Raw genomic sequence first — 18,339 nt, 5'->3', positions numbered from 1 at the left:
TATATTTTCAGCACTACATTTGTTTACCAATGATTTTAAGTGTTATTAGCTAAATATGAGCTTATAAAGAATCTCTGCGTGTTGCACGGGAAAACGGATGATTTAGACGCGAGGACATGATGCCGTCATGAAATTGTTGTGACTTACTTGACTTAATCCTCTTTACCCCGTTGGGGGGCATAGGGCGTCCACCAGAGCTCTCCATCTCACTCTCTTCTGGGCCAGGGCCTTTGCTTCTTGCCAGCTCACTCCGATGTTCCACCAACTGCTTGGGCCAATCACCCACCCAGCCGTAATAAATTATTACAGAATCAGAAACATGAAATCGTTGTAGTCCTAAGAAAGAGGAGACCCATAAAACTACACTACCCAGCTCACATCAACCGCAGTCAAAGCTCGATTATTTTACCTTTCTGTGAACGTCCGTGTCGCAATCTGGTAAAAGATGGCGGAGCTACAGTATGGACATTATACAAAAGTAACTGTACTTACAGTCGATTTCATTCTTTGCTGCCCTGTAACGGGCGCCTGGTGGTACTAAATCAAGATTTAACTCTGCCATTGGAAAGAGGAGATTTGGGCCGATCCATAGATGTATGACTTGGCCATAATAAGGTAATTTATATACCTGATATTCTATATTCATATTTGTCCATGTGTCCGGATGGCAAAATTCAGTACTGTATCTACAAAAAATCCTGTAAATCATCTGCCCTTTCATTTGCTTAGATCTCTAGTACACTTTATCTTAACTCATTGACCGCCGGGGATTAGCCTTATCCTGTGGTAGTATTGCCACGCTGTAAACGATGGGAGTTAGTCACCTTGTTTGTAGAGCTAAATCTATATTCTATATTATAGCCATGGATACAATACTATAGTCATTTGACATTGAGCTTCTTCCGGTCAAGATGCAAAAAAGAGATACTTTTTCCATCCATACGTTCCCGTGTTATACCGTGGTGAATATAAGTATGGTTTTAGAGCGGTCTAGGGTAGGCTAATTCATGAAATGCTTAGTTATGGCAGTATACGTCGATTCCATTGTAGACATTGCCGTTTCTTGCCTGAACCCGATATTGTTCCGGAATCAAATCTACATCCTAGGTATTATGTTCCATCATGAATGCATGAAAGGGGGGGGGGGGGTCGTTTCTGATTATTTGATTGTCGGTAACGGCATTCGTATTCAACACTAAAAACGCTTATCAGCCCGATCGGTACAAAAGCCTTGCAAGATCAAGCTAAAATTGATGTCAAATCGTCCTTACCTGCGACCGGGAGTATTCCAAAAACAATATTCCAATTTCTTGATCGCCATCTGGTACATCCAATGTCCATTTGCTCTACGCCATAATCTACCATAACATATGGATCGGGCATATTTGACGGGCTTCAATGTAACCGGCAGAACCGTTTGTCTTGCCCGACAAGGACATTTTTTACCCGAAACCTTTGGCCATCCCACAGCCCAGGATAGATACAATGTTAGAAAGGGTGCTCGATACCGCCGTCTAGCGTGATGCGGCCGGTATTGCACCTAGGAATTCTCAATGCGATTCCCAATGTTAACCCAGAGTCAGTGGGCCTGTAATGAATAGAAATATCGAATAAAAGAAACAATGATCAAATAACGAGTACACTCGTTGTTGGCGTTCAACGATTGGCGGCCAATAACGAGTATGTCGTTGGCAGTGAATGAGTTAAGAAGGTGCTGAATGAGCTCAGTGGCAATTTCATAATGTTATTCACTGTCAAAGATTAAACAAAAAATTATAATATTCTCCTTTGGTTCATTACAATTTACTCAAGCATAGTAACAAACACAATATTTCTGACACTGGGAATACATTCCCTTAGGTCCATAGATGTCCCTAGATGTCCCTAGATACCAGGAACATGCAAATGGACCTTGTAGAAGTGGAGCAATCCTCCATTTACTTGGGTATGAAGTTTTAGGCAAATCTTTTGAAAATATGGCTAGGGCTTAAGAGGTAAATTTTCACATCAGTGGCCACATTCATCAAATAAAATCATTTTCAAGAGACGACACAACAGGTTATACAACGGTGGCGGAGGATTTGGAAATATTTTGGATTAACCCCACAGCAGATTGACTGTAGAGGAGCTCAGAGGCCCAGTCCAGACCAGCAACAGTATGTTTGCGCGATGTGCTAAATAAGGCTGCAACTACATTGGGTCTCATTCTCGAACGAAGTTACGACAAAATATTTCGTCTTAGCCAGATTTCGGCCTATTTAAGACATATTAGGGCTGGGAGTGGGAGTCCTCAAATTTTCCTGAGATCTTATTTGAGAGCAGATCTAAGAGTGCTGAGGAGCACACTTAAATATGCTCTCAGCCCACGATCAAATCTCATGATTGATTGACTAATTTAAAATGTTATTATAACTTGACAGACTGTGTTCTCATAGTGATTCCTTCACGTCAACGCTACAGGCCTCCTTGGAATTAATTACTTAATCATAATTAAAATAAATATGACAATATTTGTACGATAAGAAATTGCGAATTTGATGTCGGAAAAATAAATAATATGGATTAATCTGATCACAGGGCAGCTGGATTAACCACATCTGAACCAGCTATTTTGGACAAATAATTACTCAGATATTCAAACACAATTATGCAATTATTGTGAAATGATTGAAAATAATAATAATTTAATGCCTTCTGTGGAATTTGTATTTCTTATTTGTTACACATCTGTTTTAATGATTAATTATATACATTTGAAAGAATGCAGGTCAACATGCAATGTATCCCATTGATTGGTATACAATGGGACAGACCTTTGTTTGATTGATTGATTGAAAACTTTATTAACAGATTGCAGAATGGGTACAGTACAGTACAGCTCAATTACATAAGGGGATGCAGACCAGAGAAAGAATTTCGTCTTGTTTACATCAGGGTCCCCCATTTTCAATTCATCATAACATATATGACACACATGACACAGATAGACAGTACTGCTACATCTATACATTTATGACATACCAGATTTGCAAATACAGTACTGTTTGTGATACAAAAAGAGTCCAGAAAAGAGAGTACATTTGACGTAGAAACTGTTTGAGGAGGTTGGGTAGGGGTGGGTGGGGGATAGACTTACACTGTACAAGCAAAACTGTACATTGGAATATTGACAACCATACTTGGTCATTTACTGTACATTGGAGGGGGTTGATATAGCTATAAACCTGCATTCCTTCGAATATATCATTAATCAATTAAACTTATATTGAAATACACTATATAGCCTATACACTAGGGCTGTCTTAAATACTTCGAAGCTTCGAAGCTTGGTTCGATGGCACAAGCTTCGAACATTAAAAAAAAAAATCGAAGTTAAAAAAAAAAATATATATATATACCGGTATATACATTTTTTTTCAAAAAAAATCAATTTTTTTTTAATTATTTTTTTTACTTCGGTGTGTGTGTGCATGGGGCCATTGGGTGGGGCCGGGGGACAAATACACTGGAGGAAAGGAACCCAGCTCAGCACTGCCCAAATTATATCATCACTATTGCCTGTTTGAAGGATATCATCCTCAAACACATATACACCACCTACACGCCTATTCTCAGTCCTTGCGCCACAATGGTGGAATGAACTACCCACCCCAGTTAGGACAGCCGAATCCCGTCCAATCTTTCGCCGTCGACTAAAGACGCACTTCTTCAACCATTATCTGAAAAAAATGAAAAAAAATAAAAATCTAACCCTAACTAACCTTACTGTCATGCACTTGTCCTAATAAACTAACCTACACTGTAACACGCAACACTTTGATGAATATTGTTACTCAGCTGATAGAGTTGTATCCTTCCTGATGACCTGTCGTACAGAACTTGTAAGTCGCTTTGGATAAAAGCGTCAGCTAAATGACTAAATGTAAATGTGAATGTAAATGCCTTGTAGAATTCCACACATAAGAAAGAAAGATACTGGGATGAATAAACAAAATAGGAAATAAAATGTAGAAATGCATGCAATACATAAATAAATATGAATCTCCATATATGAAATAGAACGAGAAATAGATCGAAGGTCAGCCCTACTATACACCAACACTGAAATGACAGTGGATAAATAAATAAGAACTAAAGCTAATCGGTGGAAATAGACTGCATTAATATTCCATAACAAGTCTTGTGTGCGCCTACGAATGAACAGTAGCCTAATTATGGAATAATAAGCCATACTGCGTTCATTCAATACGCCCGCCGTAGGCTATATATATTATGTCATTCATTCATTCATATACAGTACTGCGCGTGTGTGTGTGTCTGTGTGTGCGCGCGCTGCGGCAGGTGTGTACCGCGAGCTGTATATGATGCCAATACATTAATCTAATCTAGTTTTGATGGGCGCAAGCGTGATTACGAAACCTAGCCGCATTTCTCGGAGACACTCTCTGATTGGCACTGACTGACGCTAGGTTTCGTAATCACGCGGCTCGCAAAGCACTTCCGCCATTCCATTTCACACAGCTGCGTCACCAGTTGCCTTATAAGGAGCTATGGAGGCGGTGTTTTGTATGCAAATGAGCTGAACGGGAACGCGCTTTGGAGTTTACGACAGAATGCCATTCTCCAAGCAGATATCAGATCATATCATTTCTGCAACCGTTTCAGCCACTTAAGACATATCTCCAGCACGTTCAGGACTCAGAGTGTACTTGTCATAGATTATGTCTCAGTGGTTCCAAGATAAGTCTTCCAGAATATATCTTTGAAACATTTTCGGGAATGAGACCCATTGTCCGTCAATGAACAGATAGAAAATTGACGGAAGGTATTAGTATCCGTTGGTTTATTTTTAAATTAGAACATCAACTCTGTCCAACAGATGGATACTAATCATTGAACATTTATTAAAAACAGACTTAGACAGACAGACACAGTTGATCAATGTAGCCACATAACGTTAAAGATCAAAGTAATCGCTCTACAGATATTGAGTGTCATTTTGGAAAATGTCCAGTGTCACCGGTAAACCACTGTTGTCATGAGTTTATTAGTCATGGGAAATTGCACATCACCGCGACAACCATATTACTGGCATATTGTAAATGAATGTTCAAATTGCCAATGAATTTGCCCACATGGGGCCTGCTGTTTGCTTTCACTCTGGAGTTGAGAGGGCCAGAGAAGAGACTTCACTCACTGCTCCTCCCACTGCTTGGGAAATGCATGTGTCTGCGTGCTCTGAAGTAGTCGATTCATCCAACCATTATTTGATCAATGAATCGATAATCCATTAAAACGATATATTTTCATCCCAAAAAAAAACATTTACCCCAAGTTTATTTGTGTAAAATCTTTCCCATGAATGCATTGCACACTGAAGTTGCCCTAAAGCACGTTAACAGGGTCTTTTGAACAATCTTACTTGTGCTTCTGAACGAAATGATTTTGTATTTCCATCAGATTACCGTAGACGCTTTGGAACATTTAACTGTTTCAAAGCATCGATGCAGTCATTTCTTATCAATAATAATTGAACACCCCTGATATTAATATTAATCACAACCAAGAGTGCAGTGGCGGTGAGGATGGAGAGCGGAGGACCGGAGTGTTCTTTCATGCAACTCGCATGCTGTGGTTCAATTGTGGAATTTTGAAATGGAAAATTTGCAGGAGCCCAGATTGTACATTGCTCCGATTTCTGACCACTGGTATTTCTGATTTCAGCTTTCGAATCAACAATCCTAATTCACCTGCGATCTTCAGTGCCTCTTAGCTTTTCCATGACCTTCTCGTCCATTGTTTAAACCATGTTGTCCTGTTTTGCCTCCTAACAGGCTCTGACGGCACGGGGGGTGGCAGTGATGAGGAGGGCAGCGCCAAAGGCAGCGCCAAAGGCTCAGGAGAAAGTGACTCTGATAACATTGGCTCTGCGGACGACGGTATAGACGATGAGGAGGCCAAAGACCTGGCCGCCGAAGACCACACCACTGAGGACGAAGAGAAAAGCAAAGAGCCTTCCTCCTCAGACACCCCCGCCAAGGAGCCCCCCACGGCGCCCCCTATGGGCCGGCGTAAGAGCAAGAAGGTGCCCAGCACAGAAGAAGTAGGCGGTAGCGTCAGCGGGAACGGCTCTGCCCCCGTTTCCGTCAGCGGCGGCAGCGTGGAGGAGGCTCAGACGGAGCGCAAGAAGTGGAACTTTCGCCGGAATCGCTCCATGCTGGACTTCACCACCATGGAGGAGCTGAACGAGATGGACGACTACGACAGCGAGGACGACAACGACTGGAGGCCCGCGGCCGGCAAGAAGAAAGGCAAGGCGGCCGGCGCCCAGAAGGGAGGGGCCGAGGAAGAGGAAGGAGGCAGCGCCAGCGAGGACGAGGATGACGACAATGATGACGACGAGGACGACGATGATGATGATGATGACGACAAGGATGACGACGGCAACAACAACAACAACAACAACAACAACAACAACAACAACAACAGCAGCAGCGACAGTGAGAAGGAGCTGAAGAAACATAAGAAGAAGAAGAGCAGCAGTGCGTTCGACGAAGAGCTGATGAACGACAGCATGTCACAGGGGAAGTGCCACGAGGTTGGTGTAATACTAAAGGCTCCCACAGAGTCGGGCGGAAACGTACGCGGACCGGACTCCGCGCGGCATGGCCGCAGTCGTTTGAGCTTTCATAGTCGAGCGTACCACCGCGTACCAATTTCCTACATTTCTCGTCTCAGTTTTTTACATTTCCCACAATCCTTGCGCGCTGTTTACACTTTATGTCACGGCGTCATCCACCGATGTTAAAATAAGGAGTCTAGGTTATCTCCGCTTCCAAGATTTCAAAATAACAATTTTACACACTTCATTTAGAAAAGCCATTCAAACTTCTGTTTTTTTGTGAACAAATTTTTTTATTATTTTTTTGACATGACATAAAACTAGACACACAAGCATTAACAGTGAATATCCACAATAAATCACAGGATTATACATTCCAGTATTTGAATCAATATAAATGTAGTTTACGAGTTATATACATAATACTTGCAATACAATACAATACATACATTATGCTCTTGCTCGCTCTTCTTCCCCCCCCTCAGGACCCCCCTTGGATAATAATTCAAACTTCTCAAGTTTCTTCAGATGATGAAAAAAAGACATGGTCCAAATGTATATAAATTGGAATGGATAATGATTAGCGATAGTAAAACTAAATTTAGCGTCATCTACCTGCCAATGTTTTACCGGATCAATCCTACCTGTAGAACCATGATCCTGCCCTACTCTCTCTTGGCACGGAGTGAGTGTTCAGAGTAAAATGCAGATCGGTGTCACATTTAATGCAGGTCGATGTCAACCAACACGCCGAGCAGCCTTTTGTGTGACACCAAGTAAGCGACTCCGGAGTCCATTCCGTGTACGTTCCGCCCTGCTAAGCATCGCTGAGTAAACAAGTGACACAACTCTCACATTCTGTCCTCGCTGTCTCACCCACTGCAAGTAAACTTGTTCTTCCCCTTTTATTCCCCCTGTCCCACACACATAAGCTACTTTGTATGGCACCTCATAATACCCGACACAATAACATGAAACCACAAAGTCGTCATATAATCCAATCTGACGGTATCAGAGAGAGAGGCTTTGGCTCCGGCGCTAATCGACCTAGCCCATCTTCATTGTGGTTGGGATTTGCTAACTGCCAATAACTGGATCTGTGGTCAGAAAGTGAAAGGGGCCGGGAGGAGGGGGAGGAGTGTTGTGGGGGTTTTGTCGGTGGCTTTACTGTGGTGGTGTGCATCCCTGATTTCCCAGGATGCCTTGCTGGAGCAAGCCCAGACCTGGAGCGCCCAGCGGATGGAGCACATCATGATCTGCTGCGTGTGTCTGGGAGACAACAGCGAGGACGCCGACGAGATCATCCAGTGTGATAACTGTGGGGTGACCGTGCACGAGGGTAAGTGGCGGCGTACAGTGTTTTCATCACCAGTAGGAATTGCTGCTCGGCGTACAGTGTTTTCATCGCCGGTAGGGATGCCCATGGCAGGAGTTTTGGTGCAGATTGCTCGAAGCAGTATGGGCCGATACCCCGATCACGGGGTCTATAAAGGCTAACCGAAATTGGGATAAAAAAAAAAAAAAAATTTATCCTCTTTTTCTATGCATTTTCTATGCATTTCTCCCCATCCCAATTTAGTCGTTATGCCAATCCCCCCCCCCCCCCCCCCTACCTGGTTGGTGTGCGCATGTTCCCCCTACTGGTCGGTACAAGGGAACCCTGAAGTCTACCACATGCTTCCTCCGACACATGTGGAGACAGCCAGCGGCTCTCTTTTCACCTGGCAGCGAGGACTCTCATTGGTGAAGTGTAACGTGTGGGAGGTCACGCTGCCTTCACCACTTCCTGCCTTTCGCTGGGCAGGCGCCCAGACCTGACCTGTAGGTGTCGCTGTCCACAACGCCAAATTCCCACCCACGACTTCCCTCCCGCTAACTCAGCCAAACGAGTTAGTATGACGATCGGCCCAAGCCGCAGGCAATGCTGACTCCGGGAGTCGAGACCCCAGCCTCTTGCATTGGTGATGATGGTAATGTTATGCACTTGTCCTAATAAACTAACCTACACTGTAACACGCAACACTTTGATGAACATTGTTACTCAGCTGATAGAGTTATACCCTTCTTGCTGTCTTGTCGCACAGAACTTGTAAGTCGCTTTGGATAAAAGCGTCAGCTAAATGACTAAATGTAAATGTAAATGATGAGCGCAATCTCCGCTACGCCACCCGACCGCCAGAAATTGGGATTTATATACCATTTTACCAGTTTCAAACTATAGTATTTTACTATTTGTAGCAATATTTATTTGGTGGAATGTAATGTTTTGATGTATATAAACCGATTGTCCTTGGAGCGGACAAACACGCTGGGGGGGGGGGGGGTGCAGATAGCATAATATTCATGAGTGAGACTTGAGTGACAGGTGACAGCAGGCATGACTGTGATGCTCTGTCTCAAATAAATAAGCCATTTTGCTAACGTTGGCTTGTAAGGTAGCTAGGGCTGTCTTAAATACTTCGAAGCTTCGAAGCTTCGTTCGATGGCACAAGCTTCGAACATTAAAAAAAAATCGAAGTAAAAAAAATTTTTTTTTTTTTTTTTTTTTTTCAAATTTTTTATTTTATTTTTACTTCGGTGTGTGTGTGTGTGTGTGTGTGTGTGTGTGTGTGTGCGTGTGTGTGTGTGCATGGGGCCATTGGGTGGGGCCGGGGGACAAATACACTGGAGGAAAGTAACCCAGCTCAGCACTGCCCAAATTATATCATCACTATTGCCTGTTTGAAGGATATCATCCTCAAACACATATACACCACCTACACGCCTATTCTCAGTCCTTGCCCCACAATGGTGGAATGAACTACCCACCCCAGTTAGGACAGCCGAATCCCATCCAATCTTTCGCCGTCGACTAAAGACTCACTTCTTCAACCATTATCTGAAATAAAATTTAAAAAATTAAATAAAAAAAATCTAACCCTAACTAACCTTACTGTCATGCACTTGTCCTAATAAACTAACCTACACTGTAACACGCAAAACTTTGATGAATATTGTTACTCAGCTGATAGAGTTGTATCCTTCCTCGTACAGAACTTGTAAGTCGCTTTGGATAAAAGCGTCAGCTAAATGACTCAGGCCCCGTTTAGACGGAAACGCTAGCAGGTGAATCCGCAATTTTTTTTTTTCGGATGTGCCTTTCGTTTATACGGAAGCGGCGTGCGTTTTTACGGGGTGAAACCGTAAAAAAGTGAGACCACCTTCCAGGGTGGAATTCCTAGAAACGCTAAACCTTTGCGCTCTCATCTAAACTGTCAAACCGCATAAAACGATGACGAAAGGGTTGTCAAGGCTCTCGTCGCGTGTACTGCTTACATCACAGGCATGCGCCAGTAGCCTAGAAGCATAAATAAAGCATGTCTGATTCTATCCATGGCGATCACCTGAAGGCTACATTGGCAGTACTTTTAAATACACAAGAATCTGTCCTGCGGCGTGACTGGACCCACTGTCTGTGAGTGACTCTGCTTTGGTCCAATCACATTCCCCACCCACAGTCTGCGAATCAGAGGCAGAGTAGGGCGGGTCTTCACAGCACGTCATGTGACATATGCGCCAATCGTATGACAGCGGGGCTCCGTTGTCTCGAGTTGTTACAGCCTCGTCTGCACGGAGAATTCCATCCCAAAACGCTTGTCTAAACGCAAAATTAAAAGTGAAACCGTAAGACGACTTTTGCGGTTTCTGTTCAGACTCTCTCCGTCTAAACGTAGCCTAAATGTAAATGTGAATGTAAATGCCTTGTAGAATTCCACACATAAGAAAGAAAGATACTGGGATGAATAAACAAAATAGGAAATAAAATGTAGAAATGCATGCAATACATAAATAAATATGAATCTCCATATATGAAATAGAACATTTAGATAAGGTGCTACTGAGATGTTTTGGTGAGTTCTTTGTTTTTTTGTGGAAGTAGCCCTTCTTAAAAATGCATGAACATTCACTGATAATTGGTCTGTAGTGGAGTCTACAAGGTCTACATTGCCGGACCATGTAGAATCCGGACCTTGTAGACTGACATAATTCTGTGCATAGTTTAGTCTACACAGGCCATATTTCAAATAATCAAAATCTTACTTCATTCATCTTAAACATTCTTGATTTGGGGGATTGGTAGTTCCCATGAAATCTGAAGTTGTTCAAACGACAACAGCGATCCACCTTGAATTAAATCACACTGTGTTGGCTGCGTCACAGTCACGAAAGGGGCTACTTAATTCATGAATCCAATCCACTTTATTTATAGAGCACATTTAAAAACAACAACGTTTACCAAGTGCGGGCGTCTACGTGGCGTAGTGGGCAAGGCGCTCGCCACGAAATGCTGGAGACGCTGGGCTCGTCAGTTCCAGCCCAGCGCTCCACATTTGCTTTCAGTTTAGCTGGTCGTCCGTACTAATACACATTGGCCGTATTAAGGGGTGGGAAACTGATGGGTGGGGATCGGGCGCTGTGGACAGCGACTCCTACAGGTCGGTTGGTGCGCCTGCGCAGTAGAATCAGGAAGTGTCGGGGGCAGCGTGAGCCTCCCACGCGTTACTCCTCGCCACTGAGAGATCGAGCTGCGCAGGTGAAAAGATGCGACTGCTGTTACCTCAAGTACCGGAGGGGACTTGTGCTATGTATGACTTAGTCCACATTGCAGCCGGCTTGTGGGAGGCAAGAAACAGCGTCCGTGACAGGCTAGGGTTGAATTGGATGATACGAAATTGGGATGGGAGAAAAATATAGAAAAATGGGAGAAAAAGTGGATAAAAAAAAAAGTTTACCAAAGTGCTGTACAAGTCCCACAACATAAGATTAAAAAAAAAAAAATTATATAAAAAAAAAAAAACATTTTATTCGAAGCTTCGAATTAAAATCGAAGCTTGGCCCCGAAGCTTCGATTGCCAAAAAATAATTCGAAGGTCAGCCCTAAAGGTAGCATCGTCAGAGCTTTGTCACTACACACTATACTACAATTGAAAGACACGTGCGATCTGTCTCGAACAAAGGCGGTTACAGTCAATCTTGAGTGAGTGTTAGAGCGCACCCAGCCAAACCAGCAAGCAACAACTGGTTAGCTAATGCTGCTAACTAACAAGCTAGCAGGCCAACGTTGGCTGCTACTCATGATTTATCCTTAAGGTTCACATTCTCCGAACCGTTCATAAATCCCACTGGTATTCAATTTGTTATCTGTTCCATCTGTTAAATTAAATCGGTTCTAAAGGGTTCCCCCTGCAAGCTACATGCAAACAGCTGTTTCACTGTGTAGAGTTGCAACTAACAACACAAGGTGCCCATCCAGCTAGCTCATTGTATTAGCCCCGACAGTGGCCTGGCCAGAGTGACAGCCAGCTAGATCATCGTATTAGCCTGGGCTGGGGCCTGGCCAGAGTGATAGCCAGCTAGATCATCGTATTAGCCCGGGCTGGGGCCTGGCCAGAGTGACAGCTAGCTCATCGTATTAGCCCGGGCTGGGGCCTGGCCAGAGTGACAGCTAGCTCATCGTATTAGCCCGGGCTGGGGCCTGGCCAGAGTGACAGCTAGCTCATCGTATTAGCCCGAACTGGGGCCTGGCCAGAGTGACAGCTAGCTCATTGTATTAGCCCGGGCTGGGGCCTGGCCAGAGTGACAGCTAGCTCATCGTATTAGCCCGGGCTGGGGCCTGGCCAGAGTGACAGCCAGGGTCGTGGCTGGGTCTGGCTTAACTAGGCTTGCCTAGTCTTGTTTCTTAATGTCATGGCTGGGTCTGGCTTAACTAGGCTTGCCTAGTCTTGTTTCTTATTGTCGTGGCTGTGTCTGGCTTAACTAGTCTTGTTTCTTAGTGTCGTGGCTGGGTCTGGCTTAACTAGGCTTGACTAGTCTTGTTTCTTAGTGTCGTGGCTCGGTCTGGCTTAACTTGAACACATCCGTATGTGTTCAGTAAGGGACAACTCAGCCTGGGTTATTTGAACACATTTGGAACACTTTTTAGCTGCCTTTATCCCTTTAAAACCCCCTCACCCTCACCCTCATTGGGAGCTGTGGGAATAAAGACTGAACAGGGAGTACGCTTCATCATCATCCAGCTCATTGTGTCTCCTGACTTGTTGGAAACAAAATCAATGACTTTTTAAAGCGTCTCTTAGCATTTGGCATTCTCCCCCGGACAGCCGTAGTTAGCACTAACCATGCAGGGTGGATCAATGTGACACTGCTAATTTTCAATTACTCCCATTTAATTATTTATTTGCCCTTGTTTTACTGATTTCAAGACACCTTGAAAAAGCCAGGATAAGATTCTACTCGAGGGTGGAGGAAGGAGAAAAAAACGTTCTGAAAAGATTTTCCAAATACTGTGTTTAAGTCTCCCCTTGAATATGAATAGATGATGCTGTTCTGACGGAGGTGGTTTGGAAGATGAATATACAAAAAAAACATTTAGTCTCACATGGTAGTTGTCACTATTTGCATGAGCATGGCTCAATTTTACGAAGGCTAAATTGACGCATTTACCTGAAGAATTCCTTGCAATATAGTGACTCAAGGTAAATGGGTCCCAGTTCCCCGGAGTCACCATAAAAAAATACATTTTCTTCCCCTGGAGGGCATGTTGAAAAATGATGCTTTAAGGTTTGACGTTCTGCACTTGTGGCCTTGTAACTTATAGCGTTGGCTACCATGTTCACATGTAGACAGAAACACACACACACACACACACACACACATGCACACGCACGCACACACAACCTACACACACAACCTACACACACACCTACACACACACACTACAGTAACAAAGCACTCTGTATCATTTTGATTGGCTGCAGTGAATCAGGGGGCTGACCTTGAAGCAGCCAGGACCTTTGACGTACAAGCAGTACTCAGAAACGCATCAGATGCCCTCAGTCATACAGTGTAACACACACACACACACACACACACACACACACACACACACACACACACACACACACACACACACACACACACACACACACACACACACACACACTAGGGTTGGGCTATAAGATGTGATGTTCCTTTATTGATCCCCTTGGGGAAATTCAGGGGTCATAGCAGCACAAGGGAGGGGGGTACAGGCAGGGTAATATAAATTACAATAGAAATATATGATCATAAAAAGAAAAATAGAGTAACAGGTAAATAACAAGATAAAATATTAACAACTAAATAAAGGTGAGAGTGATCAGCCACACAGGTGAGACATATGATACTCTATCAATAATAACAACGCAATGCGTGTACAGCCCTGTATGGTATCATATACAGATTCTAACCTAAGTTAAGTCAACCCCATGTGCAAATATATATAGCTAACTAAGTCTACTCTGTACAATGTGCAATACTCCATACTGAGTCTTGTGATGGATCTCCAGAGCAAAGTTACCAGAATGTCCAGACAAGAGCCATTGCCCTCTCCTAAACTTGACCTGGAAAGACACTGCTGTCGAAGAGGCTGTCGAGGATGGATTGAAGCCTGTCTCGGAATTTACTGATATATTACTAAAAGTCAGCTAGAGGTTGAGATGATGGCATTTTGGAAATTTAAGACCAAGCCACTTGTAAGGAAGAAGCAGCAGCAGCAGCTGAGAAGCAGCCGGCTAATAGTACCAACACACTCGACGGTCTTCTAGGCAGTCTTCTAGGCGGTCTTCTCAGCGGTCTTCTAGACTTCTTCTAGACTTCTTCTCGGCTGTCTTCTAGACTTCTTCTAGACAGTCTTCTAGACTTCTTCTAGACAGTCTTCTCGACAGTCTTCTAGACTTCTTCTTGACAGTCTTCTAGACTTCTTCTCGACAGTCTTCTAGACTTCTTCTCGACACTCTTCTAGACTTCTTCTTGACACTCTTCTAGACTTCTTCTCGACACTCTTCTACACTTCTTCTCGACAGTGCTCTAGACAGGGTGAGGCAGCAGAGCAGGGAGCGCATGCTGAAATCACCAACCACCTACAAGAGGAAGTTATTGATGGATGATGACAAGCCACTGGGATGGGGGGGAGAGAACGGCACTTTCCTTTACTAGCAAATATGGGTACCGGTATTACTTGTATTACCTGTGTAATACTGCAACCAACACCCCATCAGTGTTCAGCGTAGCCGGCAACATCGTTACTTACCAACACAGTCTTCTCAAACCAGAAAGAGTGAACCAGCTTGTTTTCTGTAGGCATCTGGCATAATTCCGTGCCAAAATTGTATCTTATATTGTTTTTGGCTTTGTGTTTATTTTCAGTAGGCTACTCATCTGTGGACAAAGACATTGGGCTATAGGCTGTATAGGACTGAGGGCTGGTGCCGTTTGTATTTATTAAGGTCTGTTATTTCTTCTTCTTTGTTTAGTCTATGGTCGGCCTGGTGTCCCAGCCTGTCCATGACATTATGGAAAGGACTTCATTTATTTCTGTAGGAGTCTACGGCAAAATCGTTTTTTCTATCCACAGTCTCCCGACATTATTTTATTGCACTTTAATAATATCTGAAATGTCATTTTATGTGCAGCAGGCCTATTTCGTGTTTAACATGTTTTCTTTAGTTAATTTAAGGTGGATTTAATACAGTAGTCCTAAGGCTTATATATATTTTTTCATATTCTGCCAATTACATTAGGCCTAAGGGCTAATGTCTGTCACTTTTTCCCCAAATCAAGTTTGAACAAATCCAAAGAGTGTATAGTGAGAGCAAGAGAGCGAGCGTAACTGGTAGACACCGACAATCTCACTCATTTCTGGCAAAAGAACATCATGATTGATAAGATATTCATAATGGTGGATTTAGCTCCCGTGGAGAGTTTTCTGCCCACTTGATTTGATCATTTTGGATGAACTCACGCAGCTCCAGTCCACAGTTCCCATCCTAGTGCGCAGCATTCAATCAGGCAGTGAGGCAGAGAGAAGAAACGGAGAGATACAGACATAGGCTACTTTGAGAGAAAAGCATCTGAATATGAATGAATATGCATTTTTTATTCTATCACATCACGTTTAACACAAACTCTGCTTAAATGTCAGTTGTTGTCAAACGACCAATAAAACATCATGACATTGGCAAAGGCATCGTCCATGAGCACAACCCTAACCCACACTAGGGCTGCACGATTCTTGCTAAAATGTGAATCACGATTTTTCTCGCTAAGAATTGAGATCACGATTCTTATTTTTCGTCATCATTTAAAAAAGTAAAAAGTAAAAAAAAAAAAATTATACTTTTAAAATAAAATTTGTTATGTAATTATTATATATTTTTTAATAGTCATGATAAAAAAATCAGATTGCATAGGTCTATGAATTGAGATCGCAATTTTTTTCCGATTAATTGTGCAGCCCTAACGCACACACACACACACAGAAATGTGCACACACACATACACGTACAAAAAATAAAACATACGGGCATGCACAGACACACACACCTTCAACCAACTCAGGAGGGAACACTCTAATCAGCCACTCTCTACCGGCCGACAGGAGATATTAGGAGCAGGTCCTCCATTTATCTTGGTCCTTCCCCGGTTGATATTTGGTTCCTCTCAGACACATTTAATCTCCCTGAGAAGACTCAGGAGGGAGACCAAATGCTGAGCAGAGACCAGGCACACAGAGCACTTGAGGCCATTTCTTATCTTCCCCTTTCTCTCTCTGAAGATGAAAATATATCTATTTTCTTTCTGTGGCAATAATATGGAACTTCTTCATTCCTCCAATAAGAGTTCCCGTGACCTGCTCCTTAAAGGGATAGTTAAGATTTTCTGACGGGGTGTCTGGGTAGTGTAGAGGTCTTAATCACTTGCCTACAACCACAGAGACTCTGGTTCAATTCCCAGCAGCGGTACCTTCGGCTTGGTCAGACGTCCCTACGAAAACACAACGGTGGGAATATGAGTCCTGGTTGTTGCAATAGCATCTCCTACTGGTTAGTCGGGGTTAGGATTATCTGGAGGGAGATAGCGCGAATCCCTGCGTAGTTGCGCTCTCCTAGTGAAACTCCGGGGGCGACAGTGGCTCATGAGGTAGAGCGGTCGGTATAAATGCAGTCCATTTACCATTTACTCCTCACTGTCAGGTGAAAAGAAGTGGCTGGCAACTCCACATGTATCGGAGGAGGCGTGTGGTAGTCTACACCCTCCCCAGACTGACAGGGCAACTCAACAGCCAGGAGGCAATTGGCATAACGACTAAATTGAGGATATGGGTGAAAAGGGCAAGAAGAAAAAAGAGTCCCTGACTTAAAGTGGTATAAAATACTTGTCAGTAGTATAATTGATGCATTAGCTGATGTCCTGGCCATGTTTCAAGCGAACCAGGCAGCCGCAGACAGGCAAAAGAAAACAAGTTTTAATCCACACCACAACATACAAACAAACAGTTTTAACCTTCCACAACACAATATACACAAGGACAGTTGTTTTCTGCATTCTGGATTGTTAAAACCTTTGTTTGCATGTTGTCGTGTGGACTTCGTATGCTGCCTGTCTAAAGATGCCCAGCTCGCTTGGAACACAGCCAGAACTTGGACCATGGTTCTCGGTTAGTTCTCGGTTAGTGTAGTGCAAATCCAACGTTAACGTTAGCCGCTAACTAAGCTAAGCTAACTAACGGTAGCCGCTAATGCTAACTAAGCTAAGATAAGCCTGGAAACGTTCAACACCAGTTTTGAGTTCCATTAGTGAGGAAAGGGGGGGCTGAGCCTCTCTCTCTCTCTACGTTCAATGATTTAAAGTAGCCTAACGTTACACTATAACAACTAAGTCTAACTGGATAGTTGATGATAATAAACATTTAATTTCATTAGCTGAAATATTCAAAAATTATTTAGTCTGCTATCAGCCATTCTCCCTTTTTGTGTGTGTGTGTGTGTGCTCGCTCTGCTTTTGAAAGTCCAAATTATGTCAGAGGAGTTTGATAGTATTTACTGAGGATGGCCAGATAATGTTGATATTTAAACATAAAAAAATTGTTGGAAGAATGGTTTGGGAGAGGGAGGTAGGGAGGGGTTTTAGTTTGTTTCAAGTTTCAAGTTTCTTTAATAGTTGTCATACAGAAGTACAGAATACTTTTGTACAAAATGCTTCTTACTGTTGCGCTCCAGAGACTGTGCATGACAAGATAAGTATGAAATAAAAACATAGTAAAAATTAGAAGTAAAAAAAGAGGTCACAGTGTTCAGTTTAGACATATGTATGGATTTGTGGTGTGATAATGATGTTGAAATTGAGAAGTTTAGACTTTAGATTAACAACAGAAATAATTTTTTTTGTTATAATGAAAGTACTGGAAAAAGGTACTGTCGGGTACCGGTATCGATTCCCAGGTATTGGTACTGGTACCGGTATCTGTTCAAATGTGAACGGTACCCAACCCTAATTCACACAGCAGCCATTTTGCTCTCATGCTTAGTCATTCTTTCCACCCTGTTCCACCCTTTCAGCTAGTATGGGAAGTACAGGGAGTGTCTGGAACTAAGAGTGGGGTTGGAAAGGTGGCAGTAACCGGTAACTAAGTAGAATGACAAAGGAATGAGGTCTAGAAGCAGTTGAAACTCTCCTTCATTGGCCGCGTGGCAAGCCCTACACGTCTCTACCCCCTGTCGCCATGAGATATGGGCAGGGCTGCCACCTCAGACAGAACGGACAGCTGTTCCGTCTGAAAAGGCCCTCCCCCGCCAGCCGCTCGCCACACGTGTGTGCCAGCCGTGCGGTGGTGCCACCAACCCTACGGGACGGGCGGG

The 18,339-nt window shown here is 43.3% G+C and overlaps 1 protein-coding gene across 3 annotated transcripts in view; it reads left to right on the top strand.

The window, feature by feature from the left end:
* The window catches only part of phf14 (PHD finger protein 14), a 188,894-nt gene that overhangs the window by 18,763 nt on the left and 151,792 nt on the right, over window positions 1-18,339 (top strand). For all 3 annotated transcript variants that reach the window (XM_084313377.1, XM_084313376.1, XM_084313378.1), the window contains exons 3-4: window positions 5,835-6,598; window positions 7,820-7,961. In XM_084313377.1, the coding sequence (XP_084169503.1) occupies window positions 5,835-6,598; window positions 7,820-7,961 (906 nt within the window). The remainder of the gene's footprint in view (window positions 1-5,834; window positions 6,599-7,819; window positions 7,962-18,339) is intronic.

The sequence above is a fragment of the Notolepis coatsorum genome, assembly GCF_963971535.1.
Source record: "Notolepis coatsorum genome assembly, chromosome: 4".
NCBI lineage: Eukaryota > Metazoa > Chordata > Actinopteri > Aulopiformes > Paralepididae > Notolepis > Notolepis coatsorum.
Note: the sequence above shows the minus strand (reverse complement) of the source record. Positions and strands in the feature narration are given on the sequence as shown.